We start from the raw sequence: 16,847 nt of genomic DNA on the forward strand, positions 1-16,847 counted from the left end.
CTGGGTATTGGAGGTTAAAGCTTTTGTCTTTACCGGAAATTTGTACCATTTGCGGGAGTATTTCCACCAGATGATCGCTAAGCCAACGGTGATCTTTTAGTATCCCTGAAAATGATGTACCTAAATCCAATTTTTGGCCCCTGGTGGTAACAAAATCTGAACAGACTAATTTTTTCTTTGCGATTCTATCTAAGAGCGCAGAAGTAGGTTCCTATAATAAATTTTCATATAGCTCTAAATGCTTCTTGGCTAACCCCGTGTACAGAACAGTGATATTAAAGCTAGCATACCTTTCTTCTATGTGGAGTGTTACAGTGAGATTTTACTTCTTGCAGGCCGCCTGAAATTCCCTGAATTCATAATAGCTGTTAATATTGGGTGGATTGTTCAGCCAATACAGCATAATTCAGGATACAAGTGCCCTGCGTAACCAATAAATCATGCCAAGATTTTGAAAATGTGACAGCAATTGGCTGTCATTAAAGCTTTTTTGACAGTAGGTATTCTTCTTTTATTTTAAAGGTAATGTTAAGAGTCATGCCAGAAAAGTAAATATAGTTTGTCATAGGACTGTCTCATTTCAATCATAGACAGAATCATACTATCTTTGTCTTACACTACAGTACTAGTACTAGCACCTAAAAAAAAAGGATGAAAAGTATAGTCTTACTGACTGACAAATTGGTTTGACCAACTATACCCAGTTAAATAACCTACCTAGATGGTAGTACCTGGCAATCTGGCATGACTCTTAACATTTTGCTAAGACTTTACTTTTCCCAAGTTCCAATAAAACATACGAACCACAATTTAGTGAAAATTTATTTCTTTGATTACCTTAACATTTTTTGTGCAAAAACACATTATAGGGCCAGTTAAAGTTAAGACTGCAGCGACTTGGCAACGACAAAGTGTGATAATGCCACCATTTATTAAAGGTTACGTTTCCATAGCAATCTTGCCAATGTGTCGCAGCAGACCTGACTTAACCGAAAATTTAATTTACATCATTTTAAACATTTCTATTAACACTTTCGTCAATCAAACATGACACTTAGAGTCAGACCGTGAAAAGTCTGCAGCGATTTTGATAGCCCACGCAGTGCAAGTGTCATTTTTAAACGTCAAACTTCTATGAAATTATGACGTATAAATAACACTTAGGTACACTGCGTGGGCTATCAAATCCGCTGCAGACTTTTCTTGGTGCGGCTCTATTATGTTTCCATGTAAATGGTGTACAATTATGACAGTCAATAAATATTTACACAAATATAATTAAGTATTGTCATTTCATAAAAACGAATGTCAAATATTTTGCTACTCTAAGTATAGTCTGACAAAAAAGAGTAGAAATTAAAAAGTGGCACTACACTATTGCCACTTTTTAATTTCTACTCTTTTTTGTCAGACTGTAACTATAAACTGATGTGATAACTAGGTACCACCCACGCACAATAGCACAAATCATATGACGTGCCAAATGCAACACGTAGGTACATAATAAGTATAATAACTATAACGAACATCACGTAATAGTACATTACTGAATAGACCGGGAAAGAAGGGCTTGTCGGCCGAATAGGTAAAGACGGCTGAGCGTAGTCGGATATGGATATGAGACTAGCAATAGCCCTTTTCACGCCGAAGCTTGTATAGTGAGCTTTTCCCAAACATGCAATTAAATGAAGAAATAACTTACAAACTCATATTACTTTTATAAAAATCCCAGCAAGTAGTGAAATCGAATTATACAATGTTTTTTTTTTTTTAATTTGCCCAGTCCTCACGAGCTACTGCGCCCGAAACGGGCTACTTCGAAGCCTATTATAAGGAACTTAATGACAATATTTCATTGCATGTTTGAGAAAACGTTATTTTTAATTAATATAATGTAGAGTTTCTTTGGGACAGTTTATGATATTTGTTGAAACAGTAATAATTATTATACGTTAGGGCAGCTTAGCTGTTGGGGAGTAACGACCCCACGGACCCGAGTGCTCCCGAAAGTCGGTCAGGGTCTCCGTCTCCGGCGTGTCTTCGTCGGTCGGAGTGGACCCCAAGGGGACCCGCAGGACTCTCAGCTCTGCCTGCTTCATTGGCCGTCCAGAGAGGAGTCGCTAGAGCTATAAGCTCCAGGCGTGGAAGTGAAAGATGCATAAGACGCGAGTTGGCACAGTGGCTGGTAACAGCCACTGGGTAGAAAGCGGCGCACACCTCTCGACACCCCTGAGCCACTCACACCCATGTTGCCCCTGGTCGTCTTCACGACGGCAGTTTCAGGGGCCCATCTAGTCAGCGGCAAGTCACCACCTCGATATCGTGTGTTAGCATTGTTATGGCAGGTGTCCGGACTTCTTTACAATAACCCAGTCTCATTGTCCAACCAAACTTCAATCCATAGACCGGTATACTATTCACTTTTTCTACAATAGTCCCAATGCCTGCTCTCCAAGGGGCCTCTACATATTGGATCTATATCCCCACGCAAGCCTATCAAAAGATCGGGATTTATAGGCCCGTGAAATCCAAAATTATAAGTTAAGTATGTAGTTCTGATCTAATATACAATATTGTATAAACCCATCACAAATAAATATATTTGGCTATAATAATAATGCACAACAGGGGCATTGCACTAAAACAAAAAATGTACAAATGAAATATTATCTAATTTATGATTTTACAGGACTAAAGCGCGCGGTTGTTTTATGCTATAAACGCAGCGTTAAGAGCAATGCGTTTGCCGCACTGACTTAATATTAGAAATAGACACACAGAGCGGAACACAAACGTCAACAAAATGTGGGTCAGAATGACATTAGCGGCAAATTTGCATTGATGATAAAAACGCTTACGTAAATTTTGAGTCAAGATAAATGTTTTGTACGGAAAAGAACTTACTGCCGTAAGCATTAAGTGTCAAATTTGTAAACATTACTACCAACACTGTTGAAACTTTAAGTCCGATGGCACTAAACGTAACTTCACCTTTGTATTTACGTCAAACAACGTCAAACGAGAATAATGAACGAATGGAGTCCCTTTGGTACATTTTAATAGGTATTACTGTACAGAAAAACCAAAGTAATAAATTAAACAAATTTAATTTGATCGGGAGTTCAAATAAAATTAATTCATGGTAACAACCCGTGTAAGTTATCATAAAACAAATTTATTTTTAATAACTAAGTATACGTCTTTAAATACTATTTTCCTTGAAATAAATTCAATTTATTAAATAACTGTGTATTTTAGATCTATATAATACTCTTCGCACTTTCGTTCTTTGCAATATAGTGCACGGGGACATTCAGGTCGCTACTGGTACTAGGGTTGCCAGATGGCCGGGATTTAGCGGGATTCTCCCGATTTTTACCATGTGTTCCCGATTCCCGACAAAGTGAAAATTGTCCCGAAAACCAGCTTCATGTTATGAAACAATAATTTCAAGTTCCGAACTGTCGTCGAGCGAGCGAGCGAGCGACTCAAGATCTCAAAGAATGTACACTATTCTAATTTAAAAACGTCTATGGGCAGAGCAGCTGACGTAGTGCCAATAATGTAAAATATCGTTGTTTTTAATACAATTACTTTAATTTGAATGTTTTTTTTCCCCGACTTAAGTCCCAAAATCCCGAAAAATTCATATTTTTTCCCGATAATAGCGCCTTTCGATCTGGCAACCCTAACTGGTACTGATTGGTTATGGTCTTTATCAAAAAAATCCTGTGGTCGTCACTGTGTTCAGACAGGTTTAGCATTTACAGTTAGTCGATGTAAGCCCTTATTGGTCGTGTATATGTCGAAAACAGGGAAATGGGCCGAACACACAAGTGCCGTTTTGCCTTGTTTAAAACTGCATCACCCCTATCTCTTGCTATAAATTATAGATTATATTTCCAAGAAAACCTATGCGACGTGCAGAGTGGACTGCTATTATAGCCTATAATAGCAGTCCACTCTGCACGTCGCATAGGTTTTCTTGGAAATCTTGAATTTAAACATAATATGTTTCGTCGTTATTTATATATATATATATAGTATATTTGTATACGTAATTAATATGTTATTCGTAATTTATTGATTGTTTTTGCTGTTGTAATTGTAGCACCGCTCACAATCTCTCTGCTTAGCCTTAAGGTTGACTGGTAGAGAATGCCTTATGGCATTAAGTCCGCCTTTTGTACTATAAGGTTTTCTTTTGTGCAATAAAGATTAAATAAATAAATAAATAAATAATATTATATCTTATGAATTCCATATAAAAATAAAAAAGTATTGACCTCACATCGACTCATTCGATTTTTGTTCCTTCACATCCCTTCTTTGGGACTAACAAAATAATTTATTCAAAACCATGAAATAACCACCAGATTACATAAATTATGTAATGCTATCCAAAGAACTAACCGAAAGAAATGCATTCCATGCTTTTTCCTTGTTTTATCTTTGTTGTTTTTGCATATTTTCACGACCATTTTACGACATTGTTGACAACTTCACATTTGAGCGGTCCATACAAGACTAAACGAAAAAGTAACGCGTGATCTGTTTTAACGTTACTTTTGCGGGGCCATTTTTTGCGGCTGATTGGGTATCCAGTTCTTATTCTATATCAATGGTTTGCCGCATACCCATTTTACATCACATAATCTAATGACACTACATAGTTTTACGCGGTAAACGCATCTTCCTATATTCCGTTGACGCATGCGTTCAACGTTGCGTTTATCGCATAAAATAACCGCGCGATTAGGAAAATCATTTACGCCTGACATAACAATACAATTGGAACTTACAGGGATTGAATTACTGATTATCTATCCCATATATTCATGGACAAATTTAGAGCAAACGCAAACAAAGGTTTAAGTACTTGCCAAAAAAGTAATTTCAAAATTAGTAATTAAACCTTTATTTTGCGTTCCTCTAAATTTGTCCATGACTGTACAAAATGCTGCAGAAAAGTATTATAGTCAATGTCCAGCATAACCCGCTTTACTTATCCCCTGAGTTTACACACACTGCGGTGCCGCAAGACTTTTTTTCTTGAATTTAGCCGGATACACTGCCGTGTGTTTAAGGGCTCATTTAGACAGCGCGCAAACTTGTATGCGATTTTAGTTACATTGCAGACTATTGTGGTTACATCCATTCAGCAGACCAACCAAACACCGCAATGTAATGAAACTCGCATACGAGTAGTCGCACGGCGGCGTTACGGCGCGCGAATTCGTATGCGATTTTAGTTACATTGCGGACCATTGAGGTTACAAAAACTCAGCCGACCGATCAAATAACGCAATGTAATGAAACTCGCATGCGAGTTCTCGGACCGTCTAAATGAGTCCTTAAGGGTGGTAGTCCATCTGTCCAATCGACTTCCAAACACTCTACAGGTAAAAACCATGTAGGTATAAACTCCTAACGGGAAAGATCCTATTTTCGATATACCTACATTGATTGAATCAAATGAAATTATTTGTGGCAGTAATAAAACTTTAACTAAACAACAGTTTCTAATGAAATTAAACTATGGACGCGTATAATGAACATCCAAACTTTAATGTAGGGGAATGGCTTTTCTCTACCACCATGTGTCCCGCCGAGTTTCTAGCCGGTCCCATATTGGGATACCCTCCTACAATTTAGGAGGGATTTAAATCTTCTCGAATCAGAGGTGTAGGGTTAGAAACGGCGTAGCTTTCTCTTCACTTGAAAATAGTTGTAATTTATAATATGTATAATCAATTAATCAGCCAATTTATAGCCTTTAATTCCTTATTTTGTGTGTGGATAGTTTTATACATTGTGATTTTCATAGAGATTTATTTTTCCTCAGTCACTCGTTGACCACGAACGCTGTAAAGGGTTCGAAACTTCGGGATGTATTATAAATTCATTATACGCGATATAATCAGTCCCCATAGTTTTATTTCACGAGTAACTATCGCGGTAACCGAAAACAATAACAGTTTCAAAATTTTGTAGAAAATATAATTCTCCAGGGAAAATTAATACCACGAAAACATACCCTTTATTGCGCTTAACGTGTACTATAATATACAATAATATAACATCCTACACCTCAACCTTTGCTTCCTCTCGTGTTGCCTGACAAGATCCTATTTGGCCTTCGCCATGTTGCGGATTTTCAGTGGTACAGTCACCTGCAATAATATGTTACACAACGAAGGCCGCACAAATATCTGACACGATCTTATTTGTAGAGCCATAAGGGCGTGTCACATATTTTTGCGGCCTTCGAAGGGTAACGTATTATTGCAAGTGACTGTACTAGCTTATTGTACTGGCAACAAACAATGTTTTGAAATTGGTCGTTGACTATACATACCTACATAAAACTTACCCACATTATTAACATATGTAAGCCGTTTGTTGCGACACTACTAGGTATAGCTTTTAATTACTCCTTAGGTAGCTATAGGTTAACTGGAAGAGATCCCTCTTAGGGATACGTTCGCCCTTGTACTACATTTATGTTCTATCTGATGTACCTTTATTCCTCTATTTCGTGCAATAAAGTGTTTACTTATATTTACTTACTTACTATCTCAGGGCCAAACATAATCTTGTCAGACTTTAGATACCATACTCACAGGTCTCACAACCACTACAGACTGTTGCGACGACGAATACTGCGTCGAAAGCCACACACATACACACACCACACACCGAACACGCCTGCATACCGTTGTAAGTAAAATCGAATAAACATTTTTTTCTTATTCCCATCGTACAGGCGGAGTCGGAGCGCATTTCACATTTGTACGGCTACAAGCCGGTCGGCTCCGGACGGACTGAATCGCTTCTGCCATTTATAATGTATAGTCACATTGAAAGTGCGCTCCGAAACGTACGTCAGACAACCGTTTTATCAGAGCGTATACTTAAAATATCAATGCAATCGGACCAGTATATCGAAAATTAATCATATAAATGTAATTCAGGCCCTCAACTTCCGTATTTAAGTCAACATCAACATACATTATATCGCTTATATAAATAAGAATTCGAGCATCTTTCAGATTAGAGAAGAACAGTTTTATGCAACGTACTCTACACTACATACTGCGTTCGTTCTTAACGCTGCCAATATATTTACGCTTACATATATCAATAAATCGATAAGTAGAGGGCAGATTTCCAATCCGGATCTAACTAGTAAAGAACACACCAGATCCGGATCCAGATAATATAGGCGCTTTGACGCCATAGACGACCACAGACGCATGATTACAGTTTAATGTTAACCTAATGTATTTCAATGATATTTATGATGGCCCGTTATATATAACAGTCGTGGCGCTCAAGGGTTAACCGTGTACCGTAAAACGGGGTCAACAGAAATCGCGGGGTGAATAGAGAAATTTTGAACTTTTTCTTTCAAGTTGTTATATTTAAAAACGTACATCTCTAAAATCAGATTTTTTGGATTGCGTATATAGTAGACTATTTATTCTCTACATTGATACCAAAAGAACTTAATCAAAGTGCCTAAAAGTCTGATTTTTTTGACTCTAAAGTAAGGTCTCGCCGAGGTAAGAGATGAAGCCTGTCTGAACTTTGTTCTAGCGGTAAATGTTTTGACATTAACTAAATAAAAGTTAGCTAACCTGGTAATATAGTATCTCTAGTACCTAAATCATAAATAATATCACAATTTTTCTCTATAAAGAAGCATTTATTTTGCAAAAAACTAATAACATGCAATTTTACGTGATAAAGGGGTCAATGGACACGCATATGGGGTGAATAGTTACGCCATAGGGGGTGGTTAGATACAACAAAGGGGTGTAAAGACACGCCTTGGGGGTTAAAAGACACGAAAAAATAATTTTGTGTGAAATAGCTGTTTAACAGATATATATACCATTTGCCAATAGAGTATCAACATAATAATGACCGAATTCAATGCCTATGACGGCTAAAACTTTATATTTCTATTCACCCCTTTCGTGTGTCTATCGACCCCGTTTTAAGGATATGGAGAAAACAGGTAGTTTTCTCTGATTTTCTCTGAATTGGGTAGGTAAAATTTTATTTTATAAATGAAAAATTGAAGAACTAACCAAGACTCAAAAAATGATATCAAAATGTTTACTTTTATCATTTGGATTATTGGCGAAAATCGTCCTTGAAGTTGAAAATCGTGTCTTTTCACCCCGTTTTACGGTACTAGGTAGTACAGGGGCATATTTACCCTATAGCCAAAAGAGCTTGGGGCGACGCAAGCAGAACTTCGCGGTCTGTTTCGGGCGGCTACGGAGCGACCAACAGATGAGGCCTGGGCGCCAAATCCTAAAATACGCTAGCTAGGAACAGATTGCCGAGTCAGGCAACAAAAGCCTATCCTTTAGGGCTCATTTAGACGATGCGAGTTTCATGCGGGTTTTGATCGGTCGGTTGAATTGGACGTAACCAACAGTCCGCAATGTAACTAAAATCGCATGCGAGTTCGCGCGCCGTCTAAATCAGCCATTATTCTACACTTGACTCTCTCGCCGCACGTTCCTCGCCCCGTCGGCGACGGCGCGGCGCTAGGTGCTGGCGCCGCGGCGGCGGCGCAGGCGCTGGCGGCAGTACACGCGCAGGAATATCGCCGTGAACACCACGCACACGCCCAGCACGCCCGCGAACGACAGCCGGTGCCCGTACACGAGGCACGACAGGAGGATGGACACCGCCTGCAAATTTAATATAAATACCTCCTTGCCTTAAACTGATTGTAGGTAATGTAGATATAGAATAAACTTTAACAGTTCTCTGTGACATTACAGCTGTCGATATTTCACTTGCATCAGTTTGTTGACTACATAGTGCAACCCTCCCTATTTGTACACAAATCAAAATGAAAAGAGTATATCTCTGACCTGCCGCAGTGTCATGATGATGGTGAAGACGACGGCGCCGAAGCGCGCGATGGTGCGATAGATGAGCAGCTGCCCCAGCGCCGAGCTCACCGACAGCAGGACCACGTCGGTCGCGAACTGCGGGTGCTGCCGGACAAAACAACAAGATTTTAAGCGGTCTTCACATCGGACACGCACACACCGGAGCGGCATGAGAATTCGCATCAAGGCGTGTACGATCCACATCAAATAGCGTCAAAATAAGGACGCGTCTTAGGAGCCAACGGAATTTAAACCTTCAATACAATACAATATTTGCACCAAGGCATATTGCATAATTACATTATTGCCTTACGCATTTCTAAGAGCTTCACAAAGCTATTCATTCTGTCATATGAAACTACTCGCGATTACCACACTTAAGATCCTACCGACTGCGCCATGAATTGACGGAGGAATAAATTTACCTAATAACACACGTAAGCTGGTGGTCGTAAGACTGAATCTTTATTCCTCTACCCACACATATGAAAACTGAAAGTATATATATGACAAACAGCATATTTATGTATGAGCTATAGATTAATTCAGATGCCACACTTTTTTACTTATATGTTGCTTACAAACATCAACGAAATTGAGTTATTTTATAAATAGAAAACGGTAAACAAGTATTGTAAGTAGACGCACGGTACCTGCAGCAGCGACCAGCGCGGGTTGGCGGCGGTGGCGGGCGTCTGCTGCAGCAGCGCGGCGGCGGTGAGCAGCGCGGAGAACAGGTTGACGCCGCCCACCATGTGCAGCGGCGCGGCGCGGGTGCGCGCGAACAGCCGCGCCTGCCACGACGACGTGAAGCTGTCGCAGCACATGTACAGCGCGAGGAGGGTTACCCCCGATGCGAGGGAGAATGTGCCCGCTGCAAGACAAATACACTGGTGTTACAGCAGGATTTGGTATTGAATAATTAAGGAATTTCTGTCATCTCTACTTATTGTAACGGCCCTCTTTTTTTATATTAACCTTTTGAATGCCACAATTGACGTCAACGCAAAATCGTGACAACGACGCCAAAGACGGAATTTGACGTCGATCGTTTTTTGATGAAAAACACCCCACTTTTAGGTTGGCATTATTTATTCACAACACTAAATTTTACCCCCGTGGCGTCAGTGGCACGGCAAATGGATGCGCCGTTTGGCCTTCAAAAGGTTAAACGACTTCCAAAAGAAGGGGTAATTCTATTTTAAATCTATTCACCGATTTATCAAAGATGGCTGATCCAGAAATCATTGTAAATATGTTTGTTTGAAAGATTTCACACATTTGGTTCCATGACTTCCATAGTCCGGATCCCAACCTGATAGTCGGAATTTGACGATGGGATCCTAGGGAAATCAAGGAAACTTAAAATATACCTAATAAGCTTCAAATATTCCTAATGATTTGAGTATTTTTAATAATAACTCGTCCATATACGATAGTAGGTACCATTTGACGAACTGAAACTCGCGATGAAAACCACAAAATGATGGCATTGAAATAGTTATTTACGATACAAGTGCGGAAAAGAGGAAATTCGAAACGAGTGGCGATAAATTTAAACACGGCCAAAGGGAGTGTTTTAAATCGACACGAGTTGCGAATTACCTATTCGCACGTGTATCGTACAACGTTTTACAGTACATATGGCCCTTTAAACTTTTGACATCGCACGAAAATTACATTGCTATTTTCCGCACTAGTGCGGGAAAATAGGATCATATGTACTGTAAACTCGTTTATAAAGTTGGTTCATTTTGTGTTAAAGATTTGTACTTTGTACCTGCATATTCATCCTTGCTGGCAAGCATGAACAACACCATGCCCAACGAGATCATGGCGGCCGTCACGTATTCGTACAGCTCGTACTTGTTGCCCGACACGGCCTTGCCCATTAGCATCACCGGGATCACTTTACACGATTTGGATAGCACCTGCAAATGCGATACCATTTACAGCTGACTTTAAAGATATTACGTTTAACGATTTTTTACAGATTGTTGTGGATTTTGTCTATTAATGCGGGAGCTTTCAAGTAATAATAATAAATAAATACTCAATACTAATCTGGTATTAAGTAGGCAAGTTATGTCCACCAATATTCGAAAGCGAAAAAGGAAGATATAATTACTTATACCTTATACCAGATATTTATCAATACAAACAGAAACAAAACCATAGTTGGCGTATAATAATTAAATTTACGAATTAGTGTTTCACTATTTACTATGTAGTCACTATTTATATTTATTAATTTCTAGGGTTCCGCATCTCAAAAGGAATAACGGAACCCTTACAAGATCACTTGTGTATCTGTAGGAACAGACAGCTGATTGTCGGTTTATAACAACCAATTACTTATTTTTAAGACTGAGGACCGTATCCAAATATTATGTCTTGAATAATTGAACGTAAGGCCGACTGCCCATGCACACAAACTTTAAATTAAAACGCAAAACCTACCTGCATAGGAAAGCTGACATATTTGAGCGCTTCATACTGACACCACGCGCTGACTATGTTGCTGAGCGAACAGTACGAGAACTGGTACAACGGCACTGGGAACAGGGGAGTCCTAGTCCAGAGTAGACGGCCCACTGCGATACAGAACGCGAGGAGCCGGTTGATAAACACTAGCAGCTGGGAGTCGTTAAATTTCACTGTCGAGCCGTCTGACATCGTGTAGGTCTGCAAGAAACACATCTTGTTTAAAATGAATTATTTTGTTAACTATACAATAGTTGTCTATCTATAGTGGTTAACACATTTACTGCCAAGAACCCGCTAGGTGAGTTCATTTTGTATTAGAAATGGGGCGCTTCGCACTGAAAATGTTAAGTAATTTATACCTATGAACACAGTTAAGAGTTAACAAATTTCCGGTAAGGTATAGCAATTATATAATATATGTCTTCATGAGTTCGCGATACTTCGGCATTGCCATCAAATGAAAATGCCGTCTTAACGAAGTAACTTACGTGCTGCAAATTATAACTGTGACAAACATACCAACATGGTAAATACTCCGTGTGTCTATAGTATATAGTTATCATGTAAATTATGTCAACTTGAAATCGTAGATTTCCGGTTGCCCTGCGGCACGGATCGCCTCCTATCTTAAACATAATCAGCGGTTGCCAGATGCTCGGCAGGGTAGCTGAACAATGTGTCAAGTAATAAAGCAGTGTATGATTAACCTGTGTCATTATTTTCTCCTGCAACAGCCCCCACACAAGGTAAGCCGTCATGAGCCCGCTGAAGCAGAGCGCCAGCTCGGCCGCCTCACGCCGCGGACTGTCTTCTATTTTTGGTGCATCTGTGGTGGGCAAGCGTTCGCCAGGGTCTCCAAATATGGCGAACAGGCTGCGTGACAAACAGCCTGGTGAGCCTGAAAGAAAGCGATCCTGCACTCAACAACAATTAAAATAAGTTTATTTGTATGGAAATTGTATGCGAAGTTACCCGATTTTACTGTTCTTGGGTGTATTGAAAATAATGTTTTATTCTTTTAAGACTTGTAAAAGTGGTGGAGTTTTTTAAAGAGGATAAATATCATATGAGACCAGATTAATTCGGTATTGGTACATTCGCTCCAATCATTCCTTGTAGACTACCTTAAATTAAATAAAACACTACCTATAAACAAAAATTAAGATCACACCGATGGCGTAAATTGATTTACTATCCTGACTTATTTGAGTAAAATAATGTAAAGAAATTTGACGGAATCGTTTCATAAATTATGTGTTAAAATAGTTTCAAATAATCTAAAGTGCAGTGTGTATTGTATAATAGTATTTTGTGCAACAAGTACATAATAAGGGTTCTTAAAATTCAAGTGCCGAAGTTACAAAACGAAACGAATTTGAGTTTTGTAAAGTCAGGCCCGATAATTTTAAGAGCTAATTATGTACCGTTGCACACAATATTTTTTCAAAGACAGCTGCAAAAACCTAAAATTATAAATAAAGTCAAAGTAAATAATTGTTTGCCTCGAAGTCAGAATTAAAAAAAAACAACAGTTGCATAATATTGTATGAAATAGTATGAATGTTACTAAGAACACTGCTGTTAGGATCCTAAGAACACTGCGCGGGCGCACTTCTTATGAAATTGATTTCAATCTCACTGGCAGTCATTTAATGTATAAATAAGAGTGCTGGAGTAGAAAAAAAGAATAAATGAAACTGTACGGCTTTGTTATCAGTTATTAACGCCGGTCAGCCGCCAACCTTGGGAAATTAACAACACCTCATTAAATTAATCTTCATGCTTTGGCTCTCAGCCTTTGTCAGTTAATTTCACTATTTTCTTTGATAACTACATTAAATTATACTTGTTGTAACTGTTTTTTATTTAGCTATACAATTCACCAATAAAACTTATGACAGGGGGTCCTAAAACTTCTCATTAATTAGTGATTTGGGTAGCTTATTTTTTATATAATCTACTTTTTATTGATTCCCCTTACAAACTTTTAACTCCAGTTTCACCCCCTAATGGGATGACTAATTGGTCAAAAATGCATAAACATCACAAATTGGTATTCTTGTGTAAAAAAAGTATAAGTACCTGAATAAAATACCTAACCAAATGTAAATCAACACACAAACCTATTATTTTTATGGTTTTATTCAAGTATAATCTTGCATCTTATCCTGTAGTTTAGAATAAAAAATGTAACAACAAATCAGTTTCGGGCGGGCCTAAGGGTCAGTTGCACCAAACTGTTTGTATCGTTAAAGAGTTCGCTATTTTTTTATGTATGGAAAGTTTCATAGTAAGGCGCCGGGGCGCGCCGGCTGACGTTGATCAGTCTGTCAAATGTGGTTGGTGCAACTGGCCCTTGGTAACCCACATTTGACACCCTGCCACTGATATGGAGTGACTTACTCAGTTTGTCGAAGTAGTTGGTTTTCTGTATGTACTTGTAGATGACGAAACCTGGCAGCAGTATTGTGGAGTACCCAGCCATGTTTAGTAACAAGTGAAAGAACCTACAAAAAAGAAATTATATGAATTTATATTTGATGCAACTTAATGACACTATGAGACAGTCAATTGATGCGAGAAGAGTAAACAAAAGGGTCTTATAAGTTATAAGATACAACAATTAAAGCTTTATTACATTCAATAAGAAAGAGTAAATGGAGCTGGGCAGGCCATATATGTCCAATTACAAATGACCAATGGACCAAAGGAAACTTGTAACAGAATGGATACCTACTAATAGGTACACCAAGAAACCAAAAATAAACAGGCCAAGTGCGAGTCGGACTTGCGCACGAAGGGTTCCATACCATTACGCAAAAAACGGCAAAAAAATCACGTTTGTTGTATGGGAGCCCCACTCAAATATTTATTATATTCTGTTTTTAGTATTTGTTGTTATAGCGGCAACAGAAATACTTCATCTGTGAAAATTTTAACTGCCTAGCTATCACGGTTCATGAGATACAGCCTGGTGACAAACAGACGGACAGTGGAGTCTTAGTAATAGGGTCCCGTTTTTACCCTATGGGTATGGAACCCTAAAAAGGCCAAATACCAGATGGAGAGATGAACTGGGAAATTTCTACAGATAATGGTAGAGAACAGCCCAGAATAGGAAAGAATGGGAAAAATTGACAGAGGCCTTTTCCACATATGTGACATACAAAGAAATATAATATTACTTACTATGAAATGTACTAAAACTTAGTAATAAAGGCTATTACTAGGTTATATCAGCTTTACTCTCTACTTTTAGTTACTTACCAAGAATATTCATGAGCAGGAGAGCTCTGCTCATAGCTTATAAGCAGGTCTCTGTACAGGCGAGTTGCTAGGAAAGTCACAACCACTGTTGACAGCCCCAAAAACCTGCAAATAAACATATTTTATTTGTTACATATAGGTTTTAATGCATATAGTAATTTAATGGCATTATACCACCACCAGATACTAGTTAGTGTGTAGTTATCAAAATGAATTGTAGTACAAGTCTGGTACCTTAGGATATTTGGTTGAATAAGAGTATTTCTCTCAATAACTTCCATGTATTTATTTTGAGGAAAATAAAACCGTTTTGTAGCTACCAGGCCTAGGTATCAAGTAGGTACAATAAAAACTGATTTGTTGGTAACAGTAAAACAATGCAAGTAATTAATCTATAAGCTTGATATAACGTTTTCACAATATAAAAATTTGCTTTAGATCAAATAACATTCACCCGATAATGTGTGATTTGTGTACTAATGTAAAGAATATAGAAAGCATCTTACCCAATCATGATTTTAGAACCCATTTTCACTTTAAAATATAATTAAGAAAGAATACTGTTTATAATAAAAATTGGTCATTTTCGAATCAATCGAAATTAAGACAATTTTGTAATTTATAGGCAATTTATTACTATAAAATAAATCGCCTACCTATCATCTAGGAGCCAGAGACCATAACTAGACTAGAGCTCTGCTCTGCGTGACACTGACACTTCATGTCAAAGTCAGGGGAGGGTAGCTGCAGATCACATTCGGATATCAAGATGTTCTACAATAATAATTTATTGTGTATGTATTTATAAATTTAACACACAAATCAAAATAGATTTAACTGATGCAATTTCAATTTAATCGTGTTACATGACTTATCTAATTAATTATAGAATAAGAGCAAAAATAATGTTGGATGAAAGTCCTCTTACTTGAATAATTATTTAATGAAATTTGAACGACTCCTCAATTGTCACTAATGTCCAGAAAATTATGACGTTTACTTTTTTTAAAAAAAGCTCCCTATAGACTACATTATTATTTGCGTGAATCGCGGCACGACTTCGCGGAGCGCGTTGACGGATGACTCCACACCACAGATTATTAATATGTAGCTAGCTCCACACTCGCACAACTTCACGGCGATTTCGCACATATTTCGCAGTGTGGTTCGCGCCAAGATGGCGGAAAAGCATAAGCTGATCGAGTTTAACTGTCAGTAGCTATTTTTCCATCTTGGTTTTGTTGTAAAAAAATAAAATATAGCCGTTTGATATAATATAATCACAATATATAGTTTGTCAAAGGACTGTCCATGAAGTTATAAGATGGAGTGAACTGTCACTTTTTTTGCCATACTAAATTTAACTTTATCACCGAGCCAGAAAGACGTTCTTACCAGACTAGAGAAAACGGTCCACTTGAGATAGCAAAGGTGGGTCGCGGTGTCTCACTCGCACATGTTGCCAATGTTAAAAATATACCATTGTGGTAGTATTTATATCAATATACTACTGAAATTAAATACCTTCTTATATTATTTAAGTGCTATATTTAGAGTAAGGTTCTGATATCTTTTAAGAAATTTATAAATAATTATGATGTCAATATTATTAACTGATTTAACCAAGCATGTGCACAACAAAAAAACACTAATTTGATATGGTAGACATTGTAGTAACTTTGAATATTAATTGGTATCCCTAACGTGTGATGACATGTTATCAAAACACGTGAATGAAAAATTTCTTAAAAATTGTGAATAAATGTTGCGTTAAAGGTTGTAGGAGTGAAAGAATTTCTAATTGTGTAATATTGTTTCACAAGGAAGCCACAATTATTACATTTTGCGATAAAAATACAAGTCAACATTGTCAAACTCATTAGGGTGACCATGATGTCGGCACGATGAGAATCAGTGTTACACAATTCTTATTAGCTACTTAAAAGTAAGTTTATATGAATAGGTATGTATTTATTTATTTAAATTGGTGAAATGAGAGCCAATACAGAATAAATAATTGCCAAAATTGAAATCCAAAGTCCTTAAACATTACATACACATTTATACATTGTTATAATAATAAAAAACACATTGATAATAAAAGAAAAATAGAACTTTATGGTAATTTACTGACTTTTGGTACGATACCAGAAACGTTACTGGGAATTTACCCTC

The 16,847-nt window shown here is 37.8% G+C and overlaps 1 protein-coding gene across 1 annotated transcript; it reads right to left on the reverse strand.

Moving 5' to 3' along the window:
- Window positions 1-4,630: 4,630 nt before the first annotated feature.
- On the reverse strand, window positions 4,631-15,354 carry LOC134790966 (adenosine 3'-phospho 5'-phosphosulfate transporter 1). The gene is made up of 9 exons (XM_063761998.1): window positions 15,179-15,354; window positions 14,673-14,777; window positions 13,809-13,912; window positions 12,113-12,303; window positions 11,379-11,603; window positions 10,699-10,849; window positions 9,572-9,792; window positions 8,898-9,023; window positions 4,631-8,711 (listed from the first exon to the last, which is right to left on the reverse strand). The coding sequence occupies exons 1-9, from the start codon at window positions 15,199-15,201 to the stop codon at window positions 8,565-8,567; spliced, it is 1,293 nt and encodes a 430-aa protein (XP_063618068.1). The 5' UTR covers window positions 15,202-15,354; the 3' UTR covers window positions 4,631-8,564.
- Between the last annotated feature and the right edge of the window lie 1,493 nt (window positions 15,355-16,847).

The sequence above is a fragment of the Cydia splendana genome, chromosome 1 (genome assembly GCF_910591565.1).
Source record: "Cydia splendana chromosome 1, ilCydSple1.2, whole genome shotgun sequence".
NCBI classification, from domain to species: Eukaryota; Metazoa; Arthropoda; class Insecta; order Lepidoptera; family Tortricidae; genus Cydia; species Cydia splendana.